This window comes from Lutra lutra, chromosome 7 (genome assembly GCF_902655055.1).
Source record: "Lutra lutra chromosome 7, mLutLut1.2, whole genome shotgun sequence".
Taxonomy (NCBI): Eukaryota; Metazoa; Chordata; class Mammalia; order Carnivora; family Mustelidae; genus Lutra; species Lutra lutra.
The window spans coordinates 58,351,264-58,366,490 of NC_062284.1; the positions used below are offsets into that span (position 1 = coordinate 58,351,264).

At 45.3% G+C, this 15,227-nt stretch overlaps 1 protein-coding gene across 1 annotated transcript in view; it reads right to left on the bottom strand.

Annotated features, from left to right (window-relative positions):
* The window catches only part of RASGRP1 (RAS guanyl releasing protein 1), an 81,296-nt gene that overhangs the window by 15,454 nt on the left and 50,615 nt on the right, over window positions 1–15,227 (bottom strand). The window contains exons 4-9 of the mRNA XM_047736208.1: window positions 11,783–11,845; window positions 10,680–10,811; window positions 8,438–8,591; window positions 5,053–5,226; window positions 3,823–3,939; window positions 1,324–1,599 (exon numbers count right to left, since the gene is read on the bottom strand). Of these exons, the coding sequence (XP_047592164.1) occupies window positions 1,324–1,599; window positions 3,823–3,939; window positions 5,053–5,226; window positions 8,438–8,591; window positions 10,680–10,811; window positions 11,783–11,845 (916 nt within the window). The remainder of the gene's footprint in view (window positions 1–1,323; window positions 1,600–3,822; window positions 3,940–5,052; window positions 5,227–8,437; window positions 8,592–10,679; window positions 10,812–11,782; window positions 11,846–15,227) is intronic.

Sequence of the window (15,227 nt, forward strand, 5' to 3'; positions counted from 1 at the left end):
TTTAAAATATGATATAATATCTAATCCCTTAGAGCTTAGGCAAAAGGCTCTATCTGGTCAGAAGGTCCACACCTCACTTGTTCTCTACAGCCGGACCCAGTTGAAGTGATAACAGTTTTTAAATGATATTAAGAGTTAATCAGTTTCATGTATCTTAACACCATAAAATCTAGAAGGGAGTTCTTAAAAATAATCTTATTCTTGGGTGCCTGGGTGGCTCAGTGGGTTAAAGCCTCTGCCTTCGGCTCAGGTCATATCTCAGAGTCCTGGGATCGAGTACCGCAATGGGCTCTCTGCTCAGCGGGGAGCCTGTTTCCTCCTCTCTCTCTTTCTCTCTGCCTGCCTTTTTGCCTACTTGTGATCTCTCTCTCTGTCAAATAAACAAATAAATAATCTTTAAAAAATAATAATAATCTTAACCTAGAGCCTGTGGATGACTTCAAGAGGTCCAGAACTCATGTATATTTTTCTGGGAAGAATGTTAACAGTTTTCATCACGTGATTTTGTGATTCAAAAAAATTAAGATCGGTATATCTTCACAGGTGATGTCTATGGCCGAGACCTGCCATGGTCACCTGGCCAACTGCCAGAAGGGCTAGGATGTGAACCGTGGAGCTCCTGGAATTATCCTGTAAGGGCAGAAGAGGTTCTAATAATTATGCCACTCTATGAAAGCGCAGATTAAGAACTGTGTAATTTTAGAAATGAAAGAAGTTACAAGTTATCCCAGAGACTGATCTCTGATTTACAGAAAAGGTAACAGATTTAGAGTTACATGCCCATAGTCACATAGCTGGTGAACTACAGAATTGTGGGTCTGGAAGGGAGCGCATCTGATCTCACTGTGGACCCAAAGCGCAAATCCTGGTCTCCTGTACCACAAGTGTTCACGTATTCTTGCCTTGAATGCCTCCTTTTTTATTTTTTCCTCACTGCCTTACTCTTTTTTAAATGTGAATACGCGTACTCCGTCTCTTACAAAGCTTAGGTCCTGATTTGCTATCGGCTCCTCCCAGAGAGTTAAGGATTGCTTTTGTAGAGGGGTGGGAAACAGTTTTAGAAGTCCTAAGGGCATACTGTTTATAAGCACAGCCTCTGGAGTTCCACTACCTGGGTCTGAATCCAGGTTCTGCTGCTTAATCATGTGCAGTACCCTGACCAATTAAACCTTTGTGCCTCAGTATCCCCATCCATAAAATGGTGACCATCATAGTATCCACTTCCGAGAGTTTTTATTAACTGAGCTAGTATCTGTGAGGCTGCAGGGAGTGGTGGGTGGCACACAGCTCATCCTTAGTAACTGCCTCCTATGGGAACCTCACCGTCAGCAGGTGCACCAAGTCCTTGTTGGCCTCCAAGGGTGGGGCCACCTCTTGCAGCTGGACCAGTTCACTGATATGATTGTAAAGGGCCAGCAGCTTGTGGACGTTGACCTTCCCATCTTCCAGATAGTCGGGCATGGCTTCGTACAGGGAGATGAGATCCTTGAGGTGCACCCCCAGAATGGGGATCTTGAATTGGGTGCACTCCCCATAGGCTCGCCGGTAGTTATCATAGTTTCTACAGGAGGACAGCAGCTCGGTCATCTCACCCAGAACCTACAAAATAGAAGACACCCAGTCACAGGTACCCACCAGGCAGCGTGTGTTGTCTGCAATACTCTCAACTCCTCCCATGATTTCACCCCATCCCGAATGGGGCAGGAGCTGATTCACTTAGAAGTTGCAGACTATGACTCCCAAGTTAAAACTGGGGTTTCCTTCAAATGTCAGAGTGCGTCTACAAACACAAGGTATGCTTTACTATGTAACTGAAAAATTTTAAGTGCAGTCTTACCATTTTATGCTAGTTTTTTAAAAATACAAACCTTGAGATGAAATCACAAGGATATATAGTACATAGTAAATGTCCCTCTGACCTCTATCCCTGAGCCATGCTGTTCCTTCCCTAGTATCATCTGCACGCTTCCAGAGACACATGTGAAGTGCGCTGTTGGAAGTGCTGACTACTGCAGACGGGGGAAGCTGTGGGGTTTCAGCGGTCCACGCATGCTCTGCGGGCTTTATCTCAGGGATTCTCTGATGGGCCTAAGTCAGAGGAAGCCCGTGCTACTCCATTCACAGACAGAAATCCTGCACCGGAGACCGAGTCCCAGCAGAGGGCATGCAGGAAGACCAGGCAGAAGGCCTAGGGAGCTCTTCCCGAGAGCCCACGTCCTGCCCCAGCCCTGAAAGGGGCACGGCTGCTCACCAGCAGGAGCAGCCAGCTCTGGGTGGTCCACAAACATGCCTGGTTCAAGTGGGCAAGCAGTTCACAGAACCCCAGTCCTCGTGCAAGACGAACAGCTTCCTCAGACGCAAAGACGGGGAGGCAAAGACTGTCCACCAATCATGTTAGAGCACAAAGTAACTTTTAAATGCTGCTGGAAATTCTTGTGGCCTAACAAGTACCATTTCTCTTCAGTGAAGGATCTGAGGCTTGGAGTTAGCTCCCCTCAATCACTGTGAGTGGGCAAGAGCCTCCTTCCCATTTACCTCTCAGCAAACAGTGCCCATGAGCGTGAAGTATGGAAGGGGCTCACATGACGACAGACTAACAGCAAAAATGAGAGAGTTCTGCTCCCCTTGGGAGGTGAAGTAAACTACTAGAGGAGAAGGGGGTTCTTGCTTTACTTCTGGCCTCACTAATGGGCTGTGCAGACTGTCCTGAGGGTCAAGGAGCTTCAGACACGGAAGTACTGCTGTGGGGGCGCCACGCTGGAGAGGAGCAGGCTTGATCTTGCCAGTGAGGTGACACGAGGGCATGTTCATCTCCAGAACTGTCTCCCTCTGTCACTTCTGAGACCTGGGCAGTATTTTTGAAGGTTCCACTAAGTTTCACCAGAACTAGTAGGGACCTGGAAGGGGGACGGTGGGGAAGCATCCCCAGAACTCAGGATGGTGAGAGCAGGGGATGATGAATCCGAGACTTCCCAAGAGTAGGCTGAACAGCTGGGAATGATAGGACAATGGTACACAGACACGTCTCCCAAAGAAGAGCCTCTGTGCAGCTCGGGAGGACAGGTGGGGGACCTGGGGGGCTGAGGTTAGTAAGGGAGGGCTGGTAGGTCCTCATGTGAGATGAAAATGCTCAAAGAGCAGTTGTTAGCTAATCCATACCAGACATAACTGCATTTCTATCTGCAGTGTATCTTAGTGGTTTGTATTCATAATAACAGCCCTATGTTATAAATACGGACTAAAGCCTATTCTGTAAAATCTAAAGAATTGAGAAAAGTGCATAAGGCATTTAAGAAAAATATTCCTCAATAAAACACTATTACAAAATGGCACCTGAAAAGCTCGTTTTCAACTCTGGGAAAATTCAACTATCTGGAAGGTCATTCTCCAAGAGATCTGGATAAGTAGGTTTCTCATGTGTCACTCACATACAAAACGAACTACGGTCCACCCAACCACTCTTTTGGGAAACCATTTTGGAACAAGTTGCTGGATCAAGGGAGTTGATATTAAAGACCGTGACTCTGAATATTTATGGGCGTACAGGAGAGAGGCACACATTATTTCGACTGACCCACAGGGACATGGGACACGCGCAGTGACACTGAGGTCAGACTGAATTACAGTCACTCTCAGACTCAGATGGATATTCCCATCCTGTGGGGTTTTTGCGGGGGTTTGCCTCTCCAGTATTTTGCCTAGTTAGTTAACAAAGGGTGATATGGTTTGGAAATGCCTTCTGGTTGCCTCTCAATAAGTGTTGAGGCTGGTCCTGGGAAGGCTGCTAAGAGGGCCTGGGGGGAAGGAAGCAGTGACACTGACCTTATTGATTTCGTGCGGGACATGCGAACTTGTCTCCTTGAGCCTGGAGATTGAGCTGTGACAGAGTCCACCTATCACAGCCATCAGCGTATTGAAGTTCTGTAGCTGGTGGAGCTTCTGTGACACAGAAAAGAGATGAAAATAGTTAATGCACATGTCAGTTACACGCCTCTCTGCTCTGCACCACTAGTCTTCCTAATACTGGTCAAAGCCTAGCAGTCAGGTGTTGGGGTTTTCTATTTTCCCCTGTAGGCTTAACTTCAGACTGTATCTAGCAAGGTGGCACATCTCCTTCCTTTGTTGCACTAGTTCTGCGGGCCATCCTCCACATCAGTGTTTCTAAGAACCACCCAGCATACTTGCTTAATGCCGATTTCTGGATCTAAGAGCAGCTATTCTGATTCCTGAGATGTGGGGCTGAACTTAGGTTAAATCCTCAGTTAATATCAGAGCAAGTGGCCCATGTACCAAGCTTTAAGAAACACTGGTCTTGACCATCTAGAGGTAATAATATTTTATATTCTTCATCTCAACCAAACTTTTATTTTTAAGGACAGAGACTTTGTCTTATTCTCTTACATCATTGGGAGAGAGGACAGTCACTGGGAGAGAGGAGCCAGAATTTCTGGGGAATTTTAATTACGTGTTCTTACTACCTGTTTTCCTCTCATCGGATGCTTAAACTCTGCCTTCATACGTTAAACGCAGCCATTCAACACAATATGGGCTCAAAGAGCTAAGACAACTGAGGTGGTCCAGCCCCATTAAAACCTGGGAGACTGCCCTTTGCCATGTGGGCCAGATTTGGGGAAACAATGTGGGCTGGGAAGCATCTTCTGAATATGTTAAAGGATCTAAACAGACCTTGGGACACCTGGCTGGCTCAGTCAGAAGAGTGTGTGACTCGATCTTGGGGTCATGAGTTTAAGCCCCACATTGGGTGTAGAAATTACTTTAGATAAAAAAATAAGTAAAAATATTGTTTTAAAGATCTAAACAGGTGTAAAAGTGTACCCTGACCCCTGAGATAATCAGCATGGTCCTCACCATATTGCTCTTATGTGGAAAATAGAAATGTCACCTTATCTAAATCTGAGACAGTTCACATCACATAAATTCCACTGTGGTTTGGGAGGGGAAAGCAGCTCTAACAGACAGACTGGCTTGGGGGTGGGGGGAAGAGGGGGTACTTTGCCTCATAGGGGTCAAATTCTTAATCTAGTCACTGACCTGAGCCACCTGGATGAACTTGATGAAGACTTCTGCCCGGAGCTGTGGGGTGGGGCGGCTGAGAACCATCAGTTGTACCCACTGGGAGATGCCGTTACACAGGGCAATGGACCGCTCCATGGTGGGGTTCTCCTTCACACAGCTATTCACAAGGTAATTCTGATAGTCGGAGAACTAGGGAAAAAGAAACCTATCAGGACTGGCCCTCTGGTCATCTGGGAGATCCGAGAGGCACAACACTTCTGCTCCGCGGACGGTTCAGTTGATGCTCTGGGGCTGAGGACCTTGTGGCCCACCCCTTGCAAGTCTTCCACTTGGCTGATAAGAATGGTGGGAAGGAAATCTTTCTTATGCTACCCAAAGCATGGTTTCTCTACATCAAAAGTCATCAGGCCCAAGTGGATGTGTCCACACACTAGTTAATCCAAATACTGTATTCTGAGTAAATAATGATACTGGCCCTTCTACAGAATACAATATAGAAGAGAAATCTCAGTACAGACAGTCCCTGACTAGAATAGTTTGACTTAGGATTTTTTTTTTTTTCAGGATTTTTAAATTGTACAATGTTGCAAAAGCCATATGCATTTACGAAACCATACTTTGAATTTTGAATCTGGATCTTTTCCCAGACTAGCCATATGCAGTGCAAAACTCGTGATGCTGGGCAGCGAGCTGTGGCTTCCAGGCAGCCATGCGATCCCAAGGATAAACAACTGATATGCCTACAACCATCCTGTACTCCTATAAACTTTTTCACTTTCAGTACAGTATTAGTAAATCACGGGAGATACTCAACATTTTATTACAGATAGGCTTTCCAACAGATGATTCTGCCCAACTGTAGACTAATTTTTTTTTTTTAAAGATTTATTTGACACACAAGATCACAAGTAGGCAGAGAGGCAGGCGGGGGAGGGGGGAAGGGGGGAGAAGTAGGCTTCCCGCTGAGCAGAGAGCTCGACGTGGGGCTCGATCTGAGGACCTCGAGATCATGACCTGAGCCGAAGGCAGAGGCTTAACCCACTGAGCCACCCAGGTGCCCCTAATAAAGTGTTCTGAGCGCACTGAAGTGGGCCAGGCAGAGCTGTGTATGATGCTGGCAGGTTAGAAGTGTTAAGGCATCTTCAACTTGTGATATTTCCAACCTACAATGGGTTTATGGCCCAATAAACCCATCGTACATTGAGTAAGAACTATACTAGTTTGAGCTCTGTTGATGAAGTTAAAGGGAAAAAAATCTCCCCTCTCTCACTCTCCCCCCACCCTGTGTACCCGCACCTGTTTTCTTGAAAGTGGGATCATAAACTCTGCCCTAAGTCACGGAACTGTTACAAACATAACAATGTCTGAAAGCACTTTAGCTTTTCAGAGTGCTGCACATGTGAGGTGTCACTGACAGGATAATCAACCTCAAGTGACAACAAACCTGTTTGGATTCCCTTTGACTTACCAGCTAGAGCAGAGGCCGTGTGGTTAGCTATTGTGTAGTGACCAGAGTTTTCCAACTGGACAATGACACTGACTAGGGCTGACCGCGGTCAGCTCCTGTGAAAGGGGAGCTGTCTAGGCAGGTCACTGGCTAAGCCAGGATTGCAGCCACCTCATCCCTCTCCCTGATGGTCCCCTGTTCAAGTGGTACAACCAAGAGGGAGGAGCCATCTGCTCAGAGGAAGCTTTTGGTGCAGTTTCTCAGCTCTTTGGAGTTCTCTGCTTCTGAACCACCCGCCCCCTTTGAAATCAGACGTGAGGGAGCCAGTGATTGCTGCTGGGTGGAAAAATATGAGCAAAAATGACTCAAGAGGGACACTGTAAGCAATCTTCCTGGTTCCGAGAGAAAGCTCCCATGACTTTCTCCAGTGAATACATGGATATACCCCTCCCACTGTAAATAAAACATCAAAACCACTTAGTTTTTAGAATAAGTACTATAATAAGGCCTATAATTAGCAGAAAATATCAAATGCCACTCTGTTCACAGCAGACAGAAATTTCCCTCCAACTACACTGAAGGAACATATTTGGGGAAACTGCTTAGAACTGTGTAGGAAAATGAAAAAATCCCCCACCCACCCACCCAAATCCTCTCCTAGGAGGGGATGATGCCACCCAAAAGAAAGTTCAAATGGACGTTTTCATTGGTAAATGGAGCACGGCCTCCACCTGGGGGGGAGAACTAGTGCCTAGTCCCAGTGCTCCGGGATCCTCACTCCTGCTTCTGTGGAGCTGAGCCTCCTGGAGGCTGCCAGAGCCTGCTGGGCCCCCACATGGCTCACACCGCTGTGTGCTCAAGGGCTCTTTTCAGTGTCCTTCCCTGTGACAGGAGCCGCACTGCCAGATGGAAACTCCCCAGGTGGAGCTTCCTAATAGCGGCCTGTGTTTTTGTTTGGGAGTGCCGTGTTGGGGGAGGGGGGTCAGTGGGGGGACCCTGGAGGGCTGGTGGGGATTAAGGCTTGGTGGCTTGTTTCCACATGGGAGCTGGGGGTAGGGGGGTCAAGGTCAAACAGCCCAACCACTGTGAGAAAACAGGATGACGTCAACATCACAGGAGAAAAGATAAACTCTGAAACCTGGTTTGTCCTTCTTCCACATACAAATTGGAGCTGAGTGACCAGGAGGCATGTGACTCCAGCCCCACCTCTGACTATGATGAGCTGAGTGACTTTGTTTAGGCCCCTTTCTGAGCAGCACCCATCCCCTCAACTGGGGAACCCAGGTCATTCCAAGAAACACATCCAACAGCTAGCTATGCTCTATTTTTAGAGCAAAGCTGAAGCTTGTATGTACCTCTGGGAGGGGTGGGCCCTGAGTGGGCTAAGGGTGTCACTTCTCAGGTAAGCCCACTGGCCGGTGGGGGTCTGTTGATCTGACATGTTGACAAGTTCTTTTGGGTATCACATACAGAGTTTTAAGGAGCAAGGTTTGGGGCAGCCTGGTTTAGATCTAGAATCATGGGTGACCGCTGGGCCCGGTCGGCACTACTTCAAGAACTTAGGTATATTCTGGGCCAGACCATTAGCATCTACTTTATTTTAGGATTTCCCTGAGCCATTCAAAGCCTCTTCCAATAAAACTCTGAAAAGTCATATCCCTATTTTTTTTTAAGGAAAATTAAAAAAAAATTCTGGAAGCTTAATGGTTATGAGGGTAAGGTGTGTCTGTGAGCAGGGTGTCCTATGTGCCCACAGTACTGTCACGGAGGATGGGAGAAGGAGAGCACAGCCCAGCTACAAAGGAATTTCTAGTGTACTCATTTTCCAGACTACACTAAGTCTGATGGGAAAATCAACCATCCCCGAGGGGAGATCCAGGGTAGACGGTCCATTGAATTTCTCTCATTTTCTGAAATAACCCAGGGAAGTTCTTCTGCTCCTTAAATACATACGGATATCCTCCGGAAAGACTTGAACTCCAGGTAGGTGAGGTGCTCCGACAGCTCCTCTGGTTCCAGATGGTCAAAGAGCAGGGAAACTTTACGTTTCTTGCTGGTGTTTGATTTTATCCTTTGAGTCAGTTTCCGGGACCAGTCACGGGCATTGCTTTTGTGAGTAAACATGAAAGGGAAAAGATGGGGAAAAGGAAATCAAAATTACTATTTTAATTCAAGTAAATTCATTCACATTTCCCACAATGAGATACAAAGTACCATTAATTAGCTAGCTTTCCTCGGCCAAAACAAAGCATTAAATAGTTTCTCCCAATCACTTTTTTTTTTTTTTTTTTTTTTTGGTCCTATGGCACCAAGTAGGAAAGCCTTACTGGTTTTCAGTGAACCTTCTGAACACGTCATGAGACCTGGGTAAATGTTTTTACTTTAAGGTCGTGGGAAGGACAGTCTCAGGCATGGGTCACAGTTTCCTGGCTTTTGGTCCTTGCTCTCCTTTGTCTAGCTCCTGGCATCTCTGCTCTCTCCGTGCTTTCTGCAAGTTCCTTCTTTCTTAGGAGGGTGATGGGGACTCTATCTCAAGGTGGTAAGGCAGCTTTCATGCCAGGAGAGCACAGAGAACCACACAGATGAGAAGCCATGATGCAGGGAATCGTGTAGGAGCATGTCATCACTCTGGGCAGACTTGGGGCATTTTCCTCAAATATTCCCAGCTGAGGAAATGACCGAGGAAGGCTAGCTAACTCTAGAGTGCCCTCCACCCCCACATTTTCTTAGAATTGACCCATGTGTCTCTTAGTTTCAATTTCCTTCACTAAGGAAGCAAAAGGAAGCAGCATTTTGAGAGGTAGCAGGATACAGTTCTGTTTCCCAAACTGGCATTGATGAGAAACTTGTCCCTTAACAAAGGGTTCTGTGGTCAAGTGAGTTTGGGAAAGGTTACAAATTCTGTAGTCTGTATATGTTATAACATGTTACAGAGTGAGATACCAAAGGGAAGATGAACTCATTATTTCTCAAGTATATTTGGTCGGACAATATCCCACTGACTGCTTCCTTAAGAATATACTATGGAAAATCTTGGGAGACGACAGTCAGCTAGGGACACCCTAGGACAAGGAGATCAGGGTCTGAGAACTGCCCCGTGCCCCAGGTTCTACAGCTTTTAAATAAGAACACTGTTACGGGGCGCCTGGGTGGCTCAGTGGGTTAAGCCACTGCCTTCGGCTCAGGTCATGATCTCAGGGTCCTGGGATCGAGTCCCGCATCGGGCTCTCTGCTCAGCGAGAAGCCTGCTTCCCTTTCTCTCTCTCTCTGCCTTCCTCTCCGTCTACTTGTGATCTCTCTCTGTCAAGTAAATAAATAAAATCTTAAAAAAAAAAAAAAAAAGAACACTGTTACTTTGAAATTTTCTTTTATCTTTCAAGTTGTAAATTCTAAGCAGAGAAGTACAGGGAATCCAAACTGGCATCCACAGCGGTATCCAGGACGATTCAGTGTGATTCTGAAGTCATTTCTGTGGGGCTCTGGCTCAGTGCACAGAGGACTACCTGAGTCCAGCTTCTGCTCTGCCGCTGTGTGACCCCAGACGACCTTGCCAAGCCTTTGGTTCCCCGGACGTTGCATGACATGATCTCTAGAATATGCTTCAATCCTAGAATTCTATGTCCTAGGGATTTCTAGCATTGCAAAATAAAGCGGTCATGTTGCAAAAAACTTTAGCTGTGACCTTTCTCTCTCAAAATTAGGAAATGCCCTCATTTTTCCAGAGGGCACCAATATCATAGATAAGAAATCCAAGGAATAATCTGAACTATTCCCGTGAGCCTTCCCATCTCTGCAAGTCTAAGTGTCTCTTGTAGACATCCCCATAGATTAGAAACCCACCACTCAATCCATTTCTCAGCAGTCCCTTCCCCCAGGCTGTAGCTGCCGAGGAAGCTTCTAAGGGTGGTACTTTCAGTTTCTCGTGATCTGGATACATTTTAGTCACTATCTCGCTACCCGATTTCTTCTTCACTGGGACTTTTTTTTTTTAACCCGCTCTTTGATATTAGTCCCTCACAGCTTTATCACAGGGCGGTGGGGAGGGGGTGGGCACAAGGTGGGGAGCTTCTCTGCTTTTCTGTTAAACATCAGTCTTTTCCCTTTGGGGATACAATCTGAGCCTGTCTGAGCAGCCCAGGAGACATGTAAGGATGTAAGGTGGTCTGGAAAGAAGAGTCAAAACCCTGACACTCACATTTGAGTCGTGTCGATCAGGTGGCAGTGTAACTCCTCACCACTAGCCTTCACCAGTTCCTGGAACTCTTCCATAGTGTTTGTCAAGCTGGCATCCATTTTAAACATGATCCAGAATTCTGTTATCCAGTACCTACGGGGCGGGGGGAAGTTAAAACAACCACCACCACAACAATCCAAAACTGAAGCCAAGGACTCGTGCTTTTCGGTAGGTTCTTCCCACAAAGAGGAATCAGAAAAAGACAGAGGCTGCTTTGTCCTTCTATGTGCCTGGGAATATGGAATGTAAATTCTATATACAGAATATAAGGGGGTGGGGTGATGGTGTGGGGGATGGAAAGAAAACCACCTGCTGGGAGTCCTCTGCCCCTCCACACACCATATGCTTTGACAGGATAGGCACAGCACAGCAGAAAAAGCCATGGCAAAGATTTAGGCACAATCCTGTGTATCAGAGATAATTACAAGGAGTATGGTTACAGACAAACCAAATGTCCAAAGATGGGGGTCAATCTGTAAATCACACTTTCTCATATCTTACAATATATTACCATGAAAAATAAAGTCCACAAAAAAGCTTTTAATGACTAAAGAAGATTCCTAGGATATAAAATTAAGTGAAAAATACAGGATACAAAAATGTATTTTGATCTCAACTACATTAAAAAAGAAAAATAAAACTGCTTAGAAAACTGACAAAGGAAATTTTCCAAAATAGGTAGTGGGATATGGATAACTATTACTATAGTTATACTCTTTACTGAATTTTCAAAACGCTCTAATATAAGCTGTATTATTTTAATAATTAGGAATAAAAACAAAATGACAAAGAGGTCCTTCATTATCTCTGTATCTCTCCCTATGCCATTTGATACAAAAATTCTTTAAGACTGAATAAAATGTGGGTATCAAATATTAAGCTCCAGTACACTAGCCAAAACTGTGTTCAAATAAGGAATCTCCAGTAGGCTGCACTGCCCTTTCCAGTCCATCAGAGCTGTTCTATAGACAGTAAAGGTGGGGAGCATGAGGAACTAGAATCCCGTGCTTCAGGCTTTCATTTCACCCTACTCCACAAGTCCCAACTGCACACAGAAACATTACCTTACAAAATAGCAGATCTTCAGGCAAAGCCCTGGGGAATTCTTCGCCAAGGCATCCTTATAGGTAGAGCTATAGTTAAGGGAAGTAAAAGCCTTTGTCATAGAAACCAAACAACATCTCATCTTTGGAAGGATTTGCTAAAACACCCCGTACCAATATTTTCTTATGTTTTGAAGAATGGATAAACAATTTGTGCAGTGAATTAGAAGAGGAATAAATAAATATTCAGCTCTACTGATAATTAAGAGCAGTAATGTGAAAAATGATAATCTATGCCTGGAGGAGGTCAGCAGATAGACTTTGGAAGTAAGGACAAGTGAGACAGAGCTATGTGAATAATCGAAAATGCGATCCAAGATCACGTTTAAGGGTCTGTGGCACTCAGAATATTCCATGAGAACGTGGCCATCCTAAGAATATGAAAGAACAGTAAGATCACATTTTGTTGAACTCTTTAGAGATCTGTGGAGAGAGTATTTCATTCATTTTACAAGCCAAAGAATTGCAAAATCCAATCCAGTGGTACCCCGGGTGGGTCTACCATCTCTGGTCACTTGACTGAGGAATCAGGCTCTGTGCACCATGTGTCCTGTGAGGCTGTACCCGTTCTTCCTTCTAAACACTGTGCCATCATAACTGCGGTACGGGGTTCAGTGAATTCCTGCAGGGCCCCTTCCAGGAGTCCAGTGAGCGGGCTAGCAGAGAGCTCAGGTAACTGGGTGGAGTGGTCTTCCTTCAGGGGGGCATGTGTATTTTAAACCTGGGAAAATGTAGAGGTAAACATAGCAAAGTCAAAGTTCACATCCTAGGATCTGTGCTTTTGATTAGGAAGGAATCTGATTTTATATCCCTGTAATGTTTAAGAGCATACTAGAATGAGAGTCTCGAAACTTCCCTTTAGAATATATAATTAAGTGCTTTAGACTTGTGGTTTTAAGTTGAAATTCTGGAACTTCTAAGATGATGTTATCTGTCTATAACTTTAATAGTTATAAAAAACTATTCAGAATTCAGGAAGGCATCTGCAGTATTTAAAAATCATCCAAAATGTAAAATTCATAACTGTAGTTTACAACCATCGGAAGTATTTAGTTAATTAGCATTATTCAAATTAACCAAACATTTTTCAAGGCCCCTTAAAAACGCTTGGAGAAACAAGCCAGATATATAGAAAGAATTGTATTTGCAAACTAAACTTGAAGCCGGCCTAAAGAAGAGCTAGGGCTGTAAAATTTGTACTTTTAATAAAATCACTTTAAAAACTAAATTTTAATAGATTTAATGCCCATAATATCTATCCTCAAAAGCATCAAAACAAGACAAAACACAAAAACTCCCATGCACAGCAACACAGAAAATAAAAAAAACAAGTCCAGGCAACTGGCAAACCGGATGAAATAAAAGGCTCTGTCTGACGCCTGCCTTTCTTTGGGCATAAAAGCTAAAAGTGAAAACAAGGACGTTACGTGTCTTTAGTCCATATCGCTGAGGAAGTGTGCGCCGTCAACGCAAAGAGCTCCAAGCACAGGGCACATTCTAGGTAAATATGGCCCAGATTCTGTGTTTTTATTATTTGATGCACTTGTTGACATTTTATTCTTCCTTTTTTCATGAAGAAGGGACGGAAAACACACTTCTCTTTTACAACAGCCAAGTAGATCTATAAACCAACACAGTGCCGTTTACCGCAGAGCTTTTATCTGGTGGCCCCCTGCCAACGTCCATCCCTGCGGTGCTGGGCCGCAGCGGCAGCAGCGGCAGCTGAGTGCGGTGCACAGCGGCTCTGGGCTCGTGGCCCAGCCTGTGGGTAGGGCCTGAGTGAATGGCTCAGTGTGCACGGCGCGCTCCCTGTGCAGGGCCGGGCAGGACGCTGGACAGGAGGGCAGAGCATGCCCCTTGTCAGAGCCCCTAAGCTACAACAAAGGGAGACCTGAAGCGAGGCCAGGCGCCCGCTTTCTCACTTGGGGCCCTGAAGCGAACGCCTAGCACGTGTAGGCTGGTATCAGAGGGCTCCAGCATCTGCCTTGCAGGGGGCGGTTCATGTCACTGTTCGCTGGAAGATTCAGGCTCCACACATCCTCCTTCTCTCCACAGCCGGTATTCTGACTGTATGGTTCTGACTGTACTTTTCAGGCATTTGATCCATTCAAAGCAGGTTTCAAAATCTTTTTAATTATGAAAAACCAGGAAGCATCAGGAAACCATGAGCTTACTTAACTAATAATCCTATTACTTCCAGGTCAGAAAACAGAGACCTTAAGCATGAAGAAAAAATTGTTCTGCTGTCAGTGTTTAACCCGGGTTTCAGTGACAGGCAATCTCACTTCATATTCCCTTCTTAGAATCTCGCCCCCCACCCCAGAACAAAGCCTAAATTTCTCACCTAAAAGTCCCAATACAGAAAGCATATCCAATGTTTTGCTCCCATAGTCAGGCAACATTCATTATGTACTATTGTGAGATGGCCTCTGAGTTAAGTTCTAGAGAGATAAATATAAATAAGCCCTAGTTCCTGATGCGGGGCCAGACAGACAGACTACTGTGGGAGACACGTAAACAGGTAAGTTACAGTGTATGCATTTTTAAATCTATGTTAAAAATATATTTACATTTTTTTCTTAAGGTAACTTGTAATTAAATTTTTAGTACCTTTATAACTTTCTACAATAGGAACACAAACTACAACAGCTAGACACAAAGTTGCTGTGGCGTACCTGAAATAGTCATCTATAGAGACCAGAGCATGTAAGCAGCACACTGCAAAACTTACAGACTGAAGTCTGGGTCCATCAATGTATTTAGCTAACAGAATAAAAATACTTGGCACTTTCTGCAATCAAAGATGAAAAGCTTTTCAAAGCAGATTACATCCAGACTAGAGATGTGAGAGACACTCACTTAGGCAATACAAAACGAAAGGCAAAGGAATTAGATTTTCAAAGCACTGTCTAAGCTCACTACATGTGTTTTTAGAAGGGAGAGGTGTGTGGAAGGCTGACAATGTCAGGAAAGACTTCACAGAGGGGTCTGGAAAGAGTCTGCTAGGCAGTGAGGGAGGAAGAGTTATTCCAGGCACAGGAATTGAAAGAGGACCCGTTCCATCTGGTGCACCAAGAAGTTCAATGTGGGGGAGACAGGCCCTCTGAGAGAGCCGCACAGAGAGTTGGGCATCCTCCTGCTGTCTGCAGAGGCTCTGAAGCAATGGCCTTCATGATCTGCTTCTCAGAAAAGTGGCTTCAGAGGTGGGTAATGAACTGGGTGGGAGGTGGGGAGGTCAGCACACTGGTGAGAACGGCAGTCCGGACAGAGAGGGGCCTTGGAGAGAAGACAGAAGCCCACACTAAGGCTGCGGCAGGGAGATGGAGAAAAGAAAGCAGCTAAGAGTCATTTCTGGGGTAGAAGCCCAGGGATTGAGTAATGGACTCTATAGGACGTGAAAGAGGGG